This window comes from Hippocampus bargibanti, linkage group LG17, assembly GCF_051943395.1.
Source record: "Hippocampus bargibanti isolate YZ-2025 linkage group LG17, ASM5194339v1, whole genome shotgun sequence".
Lineage (NCBI taxonomy): Eukaryota > Metazoa > Chordata > Actinopteri > Syngnathiformes > Syngnathidae > Hippocampus > Hippocampus bargibanti.
The window spans coordinates 2578934-2596886 of NC_142750.1; the positions used below are offsets into that span (position 1 = coordinate 2578934).

At 41.9% G+C, this 17953-nt stretch overlaps 2 protein-coding genes across 3 annotated transcripts in view; one reads left to right on the plus strand and one right to left on the minus strand.

Annotated features, from left to right (window-relative positions):
* The window catches only part of desi1a (desumoylating isopeptidase 1a), a 56256-nt gene that overhangs the window by 2156 nt on the left and 36147 nt on the right, over positions 1-17953 (plus strand). Inside the window, exons 5-6 of one of the 2 annotated variants that reach the window (XM_089019471.1) lie at positions 284-406; positions 2371-2445. In XM_089019471.1, coding sequence (XP_088875597.1) covers positions 284-406; positions 2371-2445 — 198 coding nt within the window. Of the gene's footprint in view, positions 1-283; positions 407-762; positions 1749-2370; positions 2446-17953 lie in introns of those variants that run through there. The other variant, XM_089019472.1, reaches the window with a different exon arrangement.
* Positions 15868-17953, minus strand: part of LOC148885207 (protein shisa-8) — a 35079-nt gene continuing 32993 nt past the window's right edge. The window contains exon 5 of the mRNA XM_089019177.1: positions 15868-16517. Coding sequence (XP_088875303.1) covers positions 16024-16517 — 494 coding nt within the window. The 3' untranslated portion in view covers positions 15868-16023. The remainder of the gene's footprint in view (positions 16518-17953) is intronic.

A 17953-nucleotide genomic window follows, 5' to 3' on the forward strand; every position in this document is an offset into this window, starting at 1 on the left:
TAGAGGAAAAAATAAAGCAGTCACAAAGATAGCAGAACGCACCAGGGGTGTAAATCCAAGATCGAGTCGGAATCATGCTGAGTCAAATGCCCCCCCCCCCAAAAAAAAAGTGTTAATTCCTAAATTATATGGGTCTGGAGTTATCTGAGCTTGAAATGGGGGCAGATGTACAAAATACAATACAATACAATTTGGGAATGGCAGCGAATGAGTGAACAGAGGTGCAGGGTTTGATTCCAGCTGTGACCTTCCTCTTATTTATGTATTTATTTATTTATTTCAGAAGTGACAGGTATCGATTGTTCGAGCACAACTGCAACACGTTCACCAATGAGGTTGCTCAGTTCCTAACGGGCACGCCTATCCCCTCCTACATCACTGACCTCCCATCCGAAGTCCTCGCCACGTGAGTTTTTTCGCCCCGCCTTCAAAATAAAAGGCCTTTTGGAAATTTATAGCAAGTCAAAATGAAGTTTGTAAGAATGTGACAGCCTTTGTTTTTAACTCATTCACTGCCAGACGATGTGCAAAAATCCGAGTTCATTTTTGTGGCAGTTTTGGGTCACTTTAAGTCATTTTTATTGGTGTTTTCATTTGACTAAAAAACTATCAGCCTGCGTGTTTTGGGTATTTTAGATGTGATAAAACTTTTTTCTGATGTCAGTAACTAATCAAAAAAACAAACGGTGTCGGTTGTCCTTTAAGGCAATAATGTGCAAAGTTTCCATTGAGGGCACCCATCCAATCTGCTTTGATTTCCAGACCATTTGGCCAGATGTTGCGACCCATTTTGGACAACATCCACATCGCCCCCCCCGGCGGAAACGTCATCAACGGCGGGAAAAACATCTAAATTTGAAGGAGCAACGCACTCGTATGCTCCATTGCCATTGGAGTCAGTCAATAAGGAGTCAACAATTATTGCCCCACCCCCAAATCAACAAGCATCGCCAGATACCGGTCTTTGGAATCACAACCTGGTGCCATCCGTGTTTGGAAAAACAAGACGATATTAAGCCTTCAAGTGAAAAGCGGCGATGCAGATTTTGTTCACGTTGAAGGAACCAAAAACATGAGGCACACCTGCACAATCTGAGAGAAAGAAACCAGGGCGCTGTTGTTGTTGAAGCAGCCTCCAGTTGTCCTTGATGCATTTTCTGGCCCACGTTGAAGGAAGATCCTCCAATGTTAGAATTTTGAACTTTTCAGATATATTTACAGTACAGTGATACCTCGGTTTACGAACGCTTTAGCTAACGAACTTTTCGCCTGACGAACGTTAAATTCACGAGAATATAATCTTGGCATACAAACTATTTTTCGGGAAACGCACAGAGAAACACAATGCGTGATGTGTGGTTCGCGAACGAGTCGGTTCTTGGAGCTCCTAAAATGGCAGCCGGCTTTTTTTTCCCTCTATTCCCCGCCCCCAGTCTTCGGTTAAAGCCGCACGTGATTGGTCAAGATCCGTGGTAAAGGAGGGAGGGGGAGGGGTTACAGAAACAGGCCGTCAACGACAACCACAACACGACTCCAAAATATTTTCTGGTGAAATGTTCCTTGTTGCTAACTGACATCACCTGACTACTGAAATGTATTATTGAACACTGATTTTTGTTGTTGTTGTAACTTATCCTTTCCGATATTTATTATCATACATGTCGTTGCGGATTGTCGCTATTTTTAGTCATGATTGTTTTTTTTTTTTTGTTACATGACCTGCTCATAAAGCAATTGTGTGTACTTATTATTATTATTATATTATTTTTTATTTAGTTACATTCATATATTAGATAACTAGCTATATAGCTATCTAAGTATCTAGCGAGCTATCTGTTGGCCATCTATTAGCCCTCTGAGTAATAGTGGCATTCAGTGTATTAGCTAACTATCTAGCTGACTATCTGTTCGCTATATAGCTATCCAAGTGGCTAGCTAGCTATCGGTTGGCTATCTATTAGCGGCTAGTGAAACTATAATTGGCTAGTGACTAGCCAATCCTAGTTTGTGAAAACTCTGAAGTTTCCAGCGAAGATGGTGGACACTGATTCGCTGTGGCGACCCCCTTGAAGTGAAAAACCGAAAGGAAAAGAAGAAGTTCATTCCAATCGCGGTTGAATGAGAAGCAGACAGAAAACGTCAACCATTCCGACACACTACGTTTGTCTGGGGTACGTCGCACCGATAGGTGGCGATAATCAAATCGATGACAGCTTGCCACGCCCAAATTAAGTAAACGCAAACAGCTTGGTCGGTAAAAAAAAAATGTCCTAATTGTGGCAGCAGGAGTAGCGAGGAGAAAAGTCAACAAAGCATCGCAAATCCCTCGGAAGAGTCCGTCGAAACTTAAGCAACTCTTTTCGTTTGCAGAGCAAACGTTCCAAGAGAACCTACAGCTCCAAACTTTCAACTGCCCGCTGACAAACTTGAGCAGAACGCATTAAGGTAAGATGAAACTCTATTATCGAACGTTATGGTGGGTGTGTTGTTATTTGGGGTTTAAGACAAATTGTGATGAGTTTAACTTCGTGCTATTTATAATACTAAACAATTGTAAATTGCGTTGTGGTAATGACATTTCCTACTTTCAAATCCTACCTCAAAACCCACCTGTTCAAACTTGCATTCATGGTCTAGTTTAATCTGCTATTTTATTATTTGTCATTTTATTCATGGTTTTATTGTTCTATGTATTGTTGTTTTATTGTGAAGTGTCCTTGGGTGTTCAGAAAGTCGCTTGTAAATTAAATGTATTAGTATTATTGTTTATGGCAGAGATTGATTGTCATCGCCATTTCTGTGGAACGATATCATGCAATGATACCGTTTTTATGAACATGACGATTTACATGAAAGTCAGAATGAAACTCATCTTGTGATATAGACATTTTGAATTGTATTTGTTAGTGCATAACCGTGCTTCCCAACTTAAATATGGAAGTAAAGAACCTTGAATGATAAAATATGGCTGCAGTTCACCGAGTGACCACAAAGAGGCAGTGTTTCTCTTGTTTTTAGTTTAAATTGTGTTTTAATGCCAGGAGTTTGGCTGTACATGTATTATAATGATAAAATATCGCTGCACTTCATCAATGGCGACGTTTCTTTTGTTTTCGCGTTTAAATGGTGTTTCAATGCCAGGAGTTTGGCTGTATTGTAATAAAATATTGATGTCGTGTTCATCAGGCAACCACAAGAAGACTGTATTTGTTGTTGTTTTTAGTTTAAATGCTGTATCACTGGCAGAGAGAATTGGGCTGCATTGTAATGATAAAATATCACTGCAGTTCATCGAGCGACCACAAAATGGCGGCGTTTCTCTTGTTTTTGCGTTTAAATGGTGTTTGGCTGAACTGTATTGTAATAAAATATTGCTGCTGTTCAGCGAGCGACCACAAGAAAATTGTATTTCTTGTTTTTGTGTTTAAATGCTGTATCACCGGCAGAATAAATTGGGCTGCATTGTAATGATAACATATCACTGCAGTTCATCGAGCGACCACAAAATGGCGGCGTTTCCCTTGTTTTTCAGTTTAAATGCTCTTTCAATGCCAGGAGCAGTTTGGCTGTGTTTGTGCTGTGATTGAAAAGGAACCACTCGGTCAACAGGTCAAGCAGCCATCGTGCCTGCAGCTAAATTCCATTTTACGAAAGGGAAAGGCTTGTGTAGTTTACTGGTCTCATATCTGCTCCCCTTCTATGGTTGAGTGCATTAATTATAAATGTATGGAATACAGACAGACCCTAAAGGGTCTTGATCTCTATTTGGTAAGCTGCTGAATCGGCTCAGTGTAATTACAAACGTGGATATGATATTTTAAAAAAAGCTTTCATTTTAATTTTACAGGATACCTAGCATACATAAGCGAGTTGATGATATTGCGATGCCTCGTTTACATGTAAATAAAACTCAATTGGGTGGAAATTGCATGCGTCTCATTGCACGCCAGCTGGGACCCGAGTGCTTCTTGAATGTAGAATGTTTAAATCAAGCAGAAGTGGCACACAATTTTGTCTTTCAAGTCTTTTCTGGCTGAGATGGAGAAATTGTTTATCATTTTGTATGTAAACCTTACTCATTTTTGTACAGCAACCAATCATACAAGCTTACGTGAAATGTACTACACAATGGAGGCTTTTCTCTCGACCCAGTTGAGTCTCCGACCTTTCGGTTCGAATGCCAATGAACTAAGCCTTTGCAGCCCCGGAGATAGAAATGTCGCATCGTGTCATTTGATGCTGTAATTCCTCTCAAGGGTTCCACATCACTGTGGCCAGATATGACCAAGTTCTGACCCCTCCAAACATGAACCTTAATAAAAGAAACCAAAGGCACATTCGCTCGTTGTGCTGAGACGCTTCAAGAGAAGCTGGAAGAATCGTGACGGACAGATAATTTATCGTTCCTGTAGATAATTTAAAAACAAATTATGAACTGTATTGGCTCCGTTGTACATAACAGACTGCGTTATAGCATACCTGTCAACTTTAGCTTATAGCTGCCCTTATAAATGATTACAATTCCCATAAAAGTTGTAATACGGCGTACGGTATTTGAAGTGACGGGGGAAACATGTACGTTGACAGATATGGTTACAGTAGCATAATTTTGTTTTTAATAATTTTGTTGTTCATAATTTTCTATGTAATAAATTTCCTTCTGTCACATACAGAAAAATAAATACAAATAATTATTTGCGTTTTCAAAGCGCTTTGCTATGGACGTTCCACAAAATTCCTGGGTGAGACTACCTGTATTTGAATGCTTCTCATTACATCATGTGTATGCTAGCTTTCTAGCTATCTAGCTGGCTATCTAGCTGGGGACCTAGCTGGCTACCTAGATAGCTATCTATTTTCTGTCTATTAGCTATATAGCTAGCTGGATGTCTATCTATTAGCTAGCTATCTATTAGCTATCTACTGAGCTAGCTATCTGGCTGGCTATCTATTAGGTAACTGGCTAGCTTTCTATCTATTTGAGTTATTCCGGGGTTGAGTGAACGCTGGCGCGTGTGGCTACCGCTGCTCAACCCGGAAGTGACTCAAATTGATAGAATGCTCGCTAATATATCGCTAACCAGCTAGATAGCTAGCCAGATAGCTAATATATAGCCAGCTAGACAGATAGCAAATAGATAGCTAGCTAGGTAGCGAGCTAGATAGCAAATAGCTAGCTAGCATAGCATTTTTTTGTAAGGGTCACCTCGACACTTTCAGCATTAATTAACACTCGCGGGCACAAAACGTGAAATCCACGTCTGGATTTGTCTCAGATGAACTTCGGTGACCGATAATTTTTCTTGTCCGGTCACGCTTGCGCAGACGCATCCGTCAAAGTCGTCCTTTCCCTTCATTCCCGTTGCGACTCCTTCACCGAGTCCGGCTGGCTTCTCAGCACCTGCGCCACCCTGGCCGGGTCACCCTTTTGGACTGGCTTATGTCAACAGCCGCTGTGAGCTCCCCGTCTTCCCCCCCCCCGTCAAGCCTCTGCCACGACCTTGCATATTAAAAACACGGATGCATGAATACGGGCTGGGAATGTGAAGTGTCCTCGAGACCTTCTGCCGCATCGCTCGACATGCGCTCTGATTTGCTGGAATGCCCTTGGCTCGGCCCATCTGGACGCTGCTGGTGAGGGTGCCTGTGCGTATTTCTTTGTGTGCGCAAGAGTGAGGATATTTGTGCGTTTTGTATGTGTGCTAATAATACATTTCATTTATAAGCGCCTTTCAAAACTCTCAAGGTCACTTTACAGTCACAGGATAACTTTTTCAGTGGGTGAGCAGTGGCAGCCACATGCGCCAGCGTTCACTCAACCTGGAAGTAACTCAAATAGATAGAAAGCTAGCTAGCTAACAGATAGCAAATGGATAACCAGCCAGGTAGCCAGCTCAATCGCTAATAGATAGCCGGATCGGCAGTTAGCTCAACAGCAAGATAGCCATTAAATAAATAAATACCCAGCTACATAACTAGCTAGCTGGCCGGATAGCTAATAGATAGCAAATGGATAGCCAACTAGGTAGCTATCTAATACAGGTTTATAGCAAATAGGTAGCTAGCTAGATAGCAAATGGATACCAAATAGCTACCTAGCTTATGTTAGCTTTCGTATAAGCGCCTCCGCAAACTGTCTTTGATATTACGTTTCTGATTACAATATCGCAGTGGTGGGGCGTCAGGGCCTGCAAGGCCTTCTCTGCTGGCTTAAAAATCTGTTTTCGTATTTAAGCATTTAACCAATGACAGTTCAGCCATCATTTGTTACCAGGGTGAGAAATCTATTTGTATGTCTTTACAATCAGTTCTGAAGCCTCAAAATCAATGTCAACAAAATTAGCTAGCTAGCTATCTATTAGCTATCTACTGAGCTAGCTATCAGGCTGGCTATCTATTAGGTAACTGGCTAGCTTTCTATCTATTTGAGTTATTGCTTTCACCATTTAGAGTTTGAGTCGACAACCCAAGACCTGTATTGGTCTTTATTTGCATAGTCTGAGGTTCTTTTGTAAAAACGCACTAGAGTAGTCTTGCACGTCAAGATTTACACGTCACCACTTCATACCCAAAATGGCCGTGAGTGGAGTTAGGGCGTTGCGGCGAGGCGAGAGCTACCACCAGGCGGCGGCCCTTTTCCAAAGACGTTTTTTAGCACTAGACAAAAGATCGGCGTGTCGTGTAAATCCGCTCCGGTTAATCGGGCGTGCGTGCAGTTGTTGCCGTTCATTAGCGTGCGGCCATGCTAGCAGAACCATTATGCCGGGTGCTACCCCTCGGGCCCCTGAGCGCTGAGTAAGGCCGGTTTGAGGTCCGCGGAGGTGAAAAGGAAACGCTGAGGTGCAGGAAAAACAACACGAGACCGTGGAAGAACTGCCGCATTGGACGGCAAACGGACAAAATAGCGTGGCGGCTGTTTACTCGCCGTCGATTGACGCTTGCGTGTCATTTTATGTGTTTTAATGGCACCACATTAAGCCATCAGCCTTGTTGGTGTTCAGGCTGTTTTGATTCCAACCATGATAGAAATAAAATTAGAACAGGCCTGGTGGCTTTTAAATTCCTCTCGAGCAGCAGAACCATTTCATTTTGTCCACCCCCCCTTCCCCCCTCACTGGATGGCACTCGCTCAGTCTCGTGTTTACATCCTGCCTGCATGAACTAGTTTTGGGGTGCCCTGAATCGGAATTCCGACATGACTGCGCAAACCGGAAGTTGAAATGCATCAGAAATAAAAACAGGCAGCACAGAGCTAAATTAATGACAATTATTCATGCTGTTTAACTCATTCACTGCCAGGCGATGTGCAAAAAAATGTGTCCAGTCCAGTGCCAGGGTTTTTGTCATTGTCACTCACAATTCCAGGACTCACAGAATATTGAGTTTTAGGACTACATCAATATTCAATTCAGCGTAAGAAACCTTGGACTGTCTTCTTTCATCAGAAAAAAAAATAGTTAATTCCTAAGTTATATGGGTCTGGAGTTATATCAGCTTGAATACATACAGTACATATTGGTTTATATAGCGCTTGAACAACAGCTGAAGCTATAGCAAAGCGCTAACATGGACAAAAGGCAAATGCTATCGAGTTATTCCGGGTTGAGTGAACGCTGGTGCATGTGGCTGCCGCTGCTCACCCACAGAAAAACTGATCCTGTGACTCTAAAGTGACCTTGAGAGTTTTGAAAGGCACTCGTAAATGAAATGTATTATTATTATAGCTATCTATTAGCTGTCTAGTTTGTTGGCTAGCTATCTAGTTAGCTATCTAGCTATTAGCTATTTATTAGCTATCTAGCTAGCTAAATTTCTATCTATTTGAGTTGCTTCCGGGTTGAGTGAACGCTGGCGCGTGTGGCTGCCGCTGCTCACCCACAGGAAAAAAAAAAAAAAAAAACGTGTACCGTAACTGTAAAGTGACCTTGACAGTTTTGAAAGGCGCTTAAAAAGAAATGTCATCATCATAAATTCGGGAATGGAGGGGTATGAGTTCATGTCAAATTCTGCTTCGTTGAACATTGTGACCAAAAAAGTAGATAAACATCCAAATTCCTGCCAAGTAGGCCAGCGAGTCCCGCCAAAATAAAAGAAATAACAAAAGGTAACAAAAGGGAGAAATGGCAGCTCACTCTTATGCAGGGATTTTAACAGGCACCCGACGGAGCCAGATAAGACGAGAAATGCCGCACAAAAGCCATTGATTGACGAGAGACACAAGAGGGGGTTTGGGGGGGTACGCAAAGTCAGGAGGAGGAGAATCTGGAAGTGGGTGAGGGGGGGTAAGAGGGTGTACGAAGCCTCTGAAGAAACATTGTCAAAAAGACAATGGTGGCATGAATAAGAGCGTCTCGGATTATACGCAAGGAATAAAAAGACGTGCCAGGGAAGGGAGGTGACATTTCTAGCTGCATGGGGGGGGGGCGAAGGGAGGATCGGGAAGGGGGGGGGGGGCAACTGGGAAGGAAGATGAGAGACGCTCGCAACAAACACAAGGCGACATCGAAGCCAAAAAGAGGCAGCAAGAACCAAAGGGCATGGCAAAATAGAGTGAGGAGGGGGGGGGGGGGGGCAAGCGAAATGAGACACAAGCAGTGTGAAGGTTAATCCACTTTGTCCTGTTGTTGACGGTGCAACAAACATGGCCGCCGCCTACGACTGAACTGTTCAATGTCAGGCTAGCGCCAATTAGCTTTAGCGCCAATTAGCTTTAGCGACAATTAGCTTTAGCAACAATTAGCTTTAGCGACAATTAGCTTTAGCGACAATTAGCTTTAGCAACAATTATCTTTAGCGCCAATTATCTTTAGCGCCAATTAGCTTTAGCGACAATTAGCTCACCGCGCCTCTCGCGCAGCCACGTGCTACAACCAATTGAAAATTGAGAATAAATAAATAAAAAAATAAGCAGAGGAATAAACAAATAAGTAAACAAATTAATGAATTGGTTAATTATTCAATAAATAAATAACACAAATACACAGACAGGCAAATAAATGAATAAGTAAATAAATAACTCAATTAATTACCAAATAAATAAAAATAGTTAAGCAGAGGAATAAATAAGTAAACAAATTTATTAATTACTAAATGAATAATTAACACATAAATACACAGACATGCGAATAAGTAAGTAAATAAATCAATTACCAAATAAATCAATAGTTAAGCAGAGGAATAAATAAATAAGTAAAGAAATGAATTAATTGGTTAATTACTAAATAAATAATTAACACATGAATACACAGACAAGCGAATAAGTAAATAAATAAATAACTCGATTAATCACCAAATAAATAAATAGTTAAGCAGAGGAATAAATAAATAAGTAAAGAAATGAATTAATTGGTTAATTACTAAATAAATAATTAACACATAAATACACAGACAAGCGAATAAGTAAATAAATAACTCAATTAATTACCAAATAAATAAAAATAGTTAAGCAGAGGAATAAATAAGTAAACAAATGAATTAATTAGTTAATTCCTAAATAAATAATTAACACATAAATACACAGACAAGCGAATAAGTAAATAAATAAATAACTCAATTAATTACCAAATAAATAAAAATAGTTAAGCAGAGGAATAAATAAGTAAACAAATGAATTAATTAGTTAATTACTAAATAAATAATTAACACATAAATACACAGACAAGCGAATAAGTAAATAAATAACTCAATTAATTACCAAATAAATAAATAGTTAAGCAGAAGAATAAATAAGTAAACAAATGAATTAATTAGTTAATTACTAAATAAATAATTAACACATAAATACACAGACAAGCGAATGAGTAAATAAATAAATAACTTGATTAATCACCAAATAAATTACCGCAATCATGAACGAATGAATGCACACGATGGCGGATGACGTATTTCACAAAGATTTATTAATTTCAAACAGGACACGTAGGCCGGCGCCATTTTAATTGTATTTTATGTGTGCGTGAAAATGAATTTCATCTCCCTTTTTTAAAAAAAATAAATAAAATAATTGGCCTTGAGTTACCGTGTGTGACATCATATGATTAATATCTATAAAAAGCCCTTATATACCGTAAGCTGAGTAACTGGACACATTTCACAGCAGACAAGTGGGACAGCGTACAGACTGTATATATACACAGTAAGCAATCAAAGGCAACCTACTGCCGCCTGGTACGGTTTATCCTGAAATAAAGCATCACAACGTCCTTTTCTCCACTTTTTTTTTGCAAATACAGTGATACCTTGGCTTACGAACTTAATTGATTCCCAGACAAAGTGTGTAAGGCGAAAAGTGCGTATCCCAAAAATTAATTTCTCATAGGAAACCATTAAAATGAGAATAATCCGTTCCCAGGTTCCCATAAAACATAATTTTTGACTTTCTAAGACTTAAAACTACACAAAATAGACCTTATTTTATGTATAATAAATGTGCGATGGTATTATAATTAAAGAAATAAACCGTACTGGATAATAAAGTGGTTTTATTGACCTTAGTGATGGTCGTTGATGGCTTGATGGAATGTAGTGGCCAGTTTCCTCAGCATTAAACACTTGATGAGGAACATAGCCTTCTTCTTTCACCATCTTGAGGAATTATCCCTTGTAGGTGCTTTCTCTGCGATAATTTTACCTTGTTCCTCATCAATTGTGTTCCGTTTAGCTGGGTTGATAGCTTTTTGCATCAAGCGTCCAGATGGCTTGTGCGGGTTGTTTGTGGAGCCTGATTGATGGGATATTTTAACCTTGCAGTCTACACTGTGTCTTTGAACTATCAAAGTTGGAACTCTCTCACTGCCGTCTGCCTGTCTCTTTAATGTTTAAACCATCTCCCCTGACTGCTGCGTTCTTGACCAATCACGTGGCTTTAACCGAAGGCTGGGGGCGGGGAATAGAGGACATAAACAGTCGGCTGCCATATTGTTGTTAGAAGAACGGGCTCGTTCGCAAACGACACATCATTCATTGAGGCAGGTCCGTGTACAAAAAAAAGTTCGTATGCCAAGGTAAAATTGTCATAAATTTAACGTCCGTAAACCGAAAAGTTCGTAAGCCAAGGTAAAATTGTCATAAATTTAACGTCCGTAAACCGAAAAGTTCGTAAGCCAAGGGGTTCGTAAACCGAGGCATCACTGTACAAATCTGAATCCCCCTCACAACTCGCGCGTCATCCGAACCACTTTAATACAATGCAATATGTTATGAGCACATCGATTACATGAGGGCGATCGGACCGCACAATGTCAAAAATAGATCACAAGATTCTAATGTATGACATCATCAAAGGGGGCGGGGTTTGAACGTCGTGCAGCCATGAGTCTAAAATCCGGAAGCACTTCTAACTTTCATTGGTCAGATGAACGTGAATATAAATACGTCGTCGTTTCCATTCTTGAAAAAGCACAATACAAAATAAGAATAAGAATCATAAGAATAAACAAAGCAACCGACAAAAAACAGACACCGAAAAACTACATATTGCTGCTACGGAATCGTTTTTTTTTTTTTTGCCCGCTTATGGTTGCATTTGTGAAAATTAGCGCTAGAATACTTTTGTTTCTTCGAGGGAAATGTACAAACAGTCAGTCGGCGCCTAGCGGCGTTAGCGTCGTCGCACTTTCGTTCCTTATCGGGACGAATCACGTTCAACGATGAGGATCTCAATAAAGTTTTGAATGTCAAAGCATCAGTCAAAAGGGGTCCTCGTGGTTTTTTGTTTGCCATTTTGGACAATCGACGCAAGATATCAAGTAGTCTTGCTCGTCCTTCGTGCAAGTATTTTCAGTGTCTTGTCCATCCAAGGCCTTTATAACAGCCAGTCCAATGTGGAAATTGGGTAAAAACATGCCTTGAGGGGGTGTCCAGGATCCAGGTGGTCATCTCTGCTGAGGAGTTTGCATCAAAAATTCTGAATCCACAATTCGCGGCGTGCCTTGAAAAACGGAGACGGGAAATGTCCCGCAAGAGCTTGTTCCGGGTTCAAATCCGTCGCGGTCAACTAAGGGCCGTCCGTCCGATTTATTTTCCGGGGTTGGAAGTGATTTGACGAAAAATGCACCCCAAAAAATACTCCAAGTGACATCAATGTAGCTTGTAGTTAGACATGCACATTTCCACCATGACGTCCCTGATCCACTGGTGAAAAGGATGCTTAGATCCTGCTTGAACTGCTCCATGTCACAAAGAGGGTACAGCAAGTGCTAAAGAATGAATGACTCTGTATCTTTGTGTTGTCATGTGTGTTATTTAGTTTTTTTTTTTGTGAGTTTTTTTGTTTTACTTCAAGATGGCGCCGCGAGAGTGGCTGCCTTTCTTTCCAGCAGCTCCTGTATTTTGCTTTTTCTACTTCTTTCTTTCCTTTCCTATTCCTTTTATAACTTTGCTGCTGTAAAATGTAAACCCCCTTTTATTTTCTGCTTATCTTTCTGATGCAGCTGCGAAGCACTTATTGCTTCCTTAATAATAATAATAATAATAATCCATTTAATTTCTAAGCGCCTTTCAAAATTCTCAAGGTCACTTTACAGTCAAAGGATCAGTTTTTTTCTGTGGGTGAGCAGCGGCAGCCACACGAGCCAGCGTTCACTCAACCCGGAGTAAATCAAATAGATTGAAAGCTATATAGATAGCTAGCGAGATATTTCATAGATAGCTAGCTAGATAGCTAATAGATAGCAAGCTAGGTAGCCTGCCAGAAGGCTAGCTCATAGACAGCAAATAGATAGCAAGCTAGGTAGCCAGCCAGATAGCTAGCTAATAGACAGCAAATAGATAGCCAGCTAAGTAGCCAGCCAGATAGCTAGCTAATAGACAGCAAATAGATAGCCAGCCAAGCTAACGTCGCCGCGCGAGCGGGGCATTCTATTTGCTAATTTATTTTCTCGCATTAAAGTTTAACGGCGCCTCTTCCATCCACTTCCCCCTCCTCCCACTGCACTCGTTTACATTCGCAGCGCCTTGAAACTGAGATGCAAATTGCGGAATGCGGCTAACCGATGCGCGACGCCCCACAAAACCATCCACGTCCATTAATGAGTTCAACTCAAATGAAACGGTGAACGTTTTCAAGAAGGATGGTTATATAGCTAATGGATAACTAGCTAGATAGCTAATGGATAGCCGATAGATAGCTATGGATATATAGCTAATGGATAGCTAGCTAAGATAGCTGGCTGCCTGGCTGTTTCAATAGCTATCTATTGGCGATCTATTGGCTAGCTAGCTAGCTTTCTGACTGTAAAATGACCTTGAGAGTTTTGAAAGGCGCTAATAATGAAATGTATTCTTATATTATTATAAATGGCTGATGTATTATTATTTTTTTTATTGTTTGTTTTGGGCGCTTTTGATGCCACGTTTTAGAGTAAACCAGATCATACTTTTGAATCCACGAATTGTTTTGTTGGAGGTACGCCACACTCATGACTTGAACATGTGGCGTTGATAAAGAGGCCTCTGCGAAGGCGCCTGCTGCCCCTCTTAAATCACAATTACGCTCTTCTTGAGCGATGCGCACATTTTCTATTTATTTCTTTCTCTTATTTAAACGGTACGCCACCTCCGGGTAGGTGATAAATTGAAGGTTATACATTGCGGGTTGCTCCACGTACATCATCATTGATTATATCGCAAAAGTCATTTGGACTCTATCGTTTTGGGGTTTCTCAGCGCAAGAAAGTGCAACGCGCCTCACGTGATGGCTGTGTTTGTTGTTTGTCTTATCAGTTGTAGACTTCAAATAAACTTGTTTTAAAAATATACTGCCACCAATACTATGAAATATTCATTTTCTCTCATCATCGCTCTCGCGGCCATGATTTGTGTAGCTGCTGGTCGATATTATCCCGTGGCGGACCGTCAAGGCCTGCAAAGCCTTCTCTGCTGGCCTAAAAATATCTGAATGACAGAAGTATATTTTTTTCATAAATTCTTATGAAATAATTCCAAATGGTCTTTCAACTTCCTTTCACGACTTTTCCCCATGTTGCGCTACTTTCTGATGTGTGTTTTCTTATTTAAGCGTTGAACCAATCATATTTCAGCCATCATTTGTTACCAGGGTTCGAAATCGACCTGGACGCCTTCACAATGGACGCCTGTCACATGAAATGTGTCAATAACCAATCAGATTTCGAGTTGGCAAACGTCTTGAAGGCGCTAGTTAACGTCAGTTTTCACAAACTATGATTGGCTAGGTACTCGCCAATCATAATATCACTAGACGCGAGTGATAAGAGCATACTGGCCAGAGCTAGCACACTGTACTGTAGCGAGCCGCATAAGCAAAAATATTGTCGATTCAATAGCAGTTTTGTTAACCCACAATTGCTGAAGGAGGAGAAGAAATGGATTTGGTTGCAGATTTACTGTTAAAGCTAGCTAGCAGTCTATCTATTTGAATTACTTCCGGGTTGAGTGAACGCTGGCGCGTGTGGCTGCCAGAAAAATTGATCCTGTGACTGTAAAGTGACCTTGAGAGTTTTGAAAGGCGCTTATGAATGAAATGTATTATTGTTATTGTTATTAAGAAAGGATGGTCAGTTATTTCCTGGCTAATGGTACCCTCTAGTGGACTTGTAGTAAATAACACCACACTTTTTTTTCCAATCTGGATTGATTCAGACATAGTACTACTGAAGGCCTAGCGATGAAATCCACGAATAAGTTTCCCCATCGCACATGCAATTAAAATCGCGGTATTAAGAACGCACAATTATGTTTTTTTTTCTTTTGATTCAGGCGTGCATATTTTGCTACAAAGCTACTAAAATCTTCATGCGAGTGTGAACATTTGCTGACAAAAGGGGCGGCGGTGGCAGCGGTCGGGGAGGTGTGACTTCAAAAAGATCTCGATAGGTGCAATTGTGGAACATTCGGAAATGTGTTTTTGCCTTTCGCAGCGCCACGGGGGAGGTTGAGATGCGCGTTTTGCTTTCTGTAATTTTCAACATGTCCTCCCATCCCCTTTTTCGCCTCTGGGATAAGGTAAATAACCCACTACCCGCCTGCTACAAATCGCCAGGCTAGTCTCTAGCTAGGGTGAGCTGGCAACCCTTACTCGCCTGTGATTTCCTTGCCAGAGTGGCTAGCGTAGGAGCGGGTGGGACTTAGTGGAGGTCAAGCGCTACGCTAAAGTCGCTAGCGTAGGAGCGTGTGGGATTTATCGGAGTTAAGTGCTATGCTAAAATCGCTAGCGTAGGAGCAGGTGGTACATAACGGAGTTACGCGCTATGCTAAAGTCGCTAGCGTAGGAGCAGATAGGATTTAGCATAGTTAAGCGCTATTCTAACATCGCTTGCGTAGGAGCAGGTGGGACTTAGTGGAGTTAAGCGCTATGGTAAAGTCGCTAGCGTAGAGCGGGTGGGATTTAGTGGAGTTAAGCGCTACGCTAAAGTCGCTAGCGTAGGAGCGGGTGGGACTTAGCGGAGTTAAGCCCTATGCTAACATCGCTAGCATAGGTGTGGGTGGGATTTAGTGGAGTTAAGCGCTACGCTAAAGTCGCTAGCGTAGGAGCGGGTGGGACTTAGCGGAGTTAAGCCCTATGCTAACATCGCTAGCATAGGTGTGGGTGGGATTTAGCGGAGTTAAGCGCTATGCTAAAGTGCTAGCGTAGAAGCAGGTGGTACTTCGTGGAGTTAAGCGCGATGCTAAAGTCGCTAGCATAGGAGCGGATGGGACTTAGCAAAGTTAAGCACTATGCTGAAGTCGCTAGCGTAGGAGCGGATATTATTAAGCGTAGTTAAGCACTATGCTAACATTTCTAGCATAGGAGCGGGTGGGACTTGGCGGAGCTTAGCGCTACGCTAACACCCTGAGAAGCCGATTGATTATTTACATGACCTTCTCATGCTTGTCTGCTGCTTCTGATGCTGTCACGTTTTTATCCACGATGATACGGAAAATACAGTCATTTAAAAAAAATGTTGATCATACACGATATTTGCTCGTCGCTACCCCAGTTAGCACGTGGATATAGTAGCTATCAGGACACGCCATTTTTGTTCCTTCTTCCCGACGTCTCATCGTTCAAACGGTGACCTCAGTTTTACTGTTGGTGGGCAGTCCTTTGTGCTTGGGGTGCACGTGCGGCGAGTGTCCGTAACCCAGCGGCTGAGAAAAGAGCTCGGGCAGCGTCTCGATGCTAAATTGCCGTTTGTTGGAGTAGGCTTGGCGCCGGCTGTTGGGTTGGCGATGCAGCGTTTGCTGATGGACGGCGTGGTGATGCGGAGGCCCCTGCAAGACCACGTGCGAGGCGGCCGGGCGCCGCCCGTGGCTCTTGCTGGGGTCCCAAGCCTTGAAGGCCGAACCCGACGTCAGCGGCTGGGTGTTGGTCTTGGAGATTTTGGGTTTGGGGATCTGCGAGGAGTTGATGGTAATGGCCAGAGGGGCGTGGATGTCCGGCGGCGGGAGGAAGGATTTTTCCTTCGGGTGGAAATTGATGGGCTGGAAAGTCGGCGGGGACTGGTGGTGGGTGTAATCCACCATCGGGTAGCTCTTGTAGTAGTCTCGGGGGGTCGTATCTGGATGGAAGGGGGACAGAGAGAAGTCTAAACAATCCGTTCGTCAATTACGATCTTTGCGCTAATCCAGGGGTGTCAAAGTCATTTTTAACAAGTTTGATTTGCTTTCGCGGGCCGAAAAAAATGATGTGGCGGGCCGGATTTGGCCCGCGGGCCTTGACTTTGACACCTGTGCGCTAATCGCTCGTTTAAGGAGAACCGACACCATTTTTTTTTTTATTTCTTAATTGACATCAGAAAAACGCTTTATAGCATCTAAAATACCCAAAACACGCAGGCTGATATTTTTAGTCAAATGCAAAACACCAATAAAAATGACTTAGTGTCCCAAAACGACTTCAAAATGATCTCGGAAATTGCCGAGTTTCAGAAGGTCCCGCCCCCTTTGTTCGTGACATCACGCCAGGACGTCTTGCCTTGCTCTAGAGTCTAGAATCAAAACAATGGCTTCAGATTCGGTGTAGATGTTTTCTTGTTACTCATCCAGTTATGAATATGATTCAAATAGTTCTGAAGAGGAAAGCATACATGTTTGCAAGCGATGAAAGAAGTCCTTCCGTATCAGTTCGAGTCGTCAGGACTCCAATGTAGCGCCCAGAATATGCACAAGATGGTGCCCAAGCTCCATTGGAAATGGGCTGATTTGTCTGCTGGAAATTTCTGTCAACTAGTATCAAATAGTGGTCTTGGTGCAACACACAATGATTCACCATCGCGTTATGTTTTCCTTCTAATTTCGCCATCAACACGAAGTTTTCAGACCAAATAAAGTACCCAAAATGCATTGTGTGTCGCTTTCTCGGTCAGGGGCGTTCCCTCCGTGACGTCACGTCAGGCATCGTCATCAACTCGAAAACAAGACTTCCTGAATATTCAGCGCGAGTCTTAAAACGTAAAATATAACTACAGTAAAGTCTGGTTATATCGATATTCCCGGGAGTCGGAAAAAATATCGATATAACCGGACTATCGATATATCCGATCCTGCGGCATGTAAATTTTCTCCTTGCGTTCATAGAAATAGTATCGTAATAAGCAGTACTATTGATACAATGAGACTTTACTGTTAATGCGGTAGAATCTTTGTAAAATGCGCTCAGTAGAAGTCATTTGAAGTCATTTTACAAATTATGGACGCAACTTGTCCGGATGTGTCGGTTGTCCTTTAATGGGCAAATGAAAAATCAGTGAACATCTTTTTCATTGGACCCAGTTTTGAATTGTATTCTGACCAGGAACAATTTGGAAAAGATTGGGACAAAATCTAAAGCAGTAAAAAAAAAAAAAGGGTTAAGCAAGATGCTGAGGGGGTGTTGCACAAAACTGGAGGGAAATAAAAGTAGAACGGGTTCAGCATGTCATGTCGGATTAACGCGACGCTGCTGTTCGGTCATCGCTGCTGCAGCCCCGTCTCCCCCCCCGACACACACAAAAAC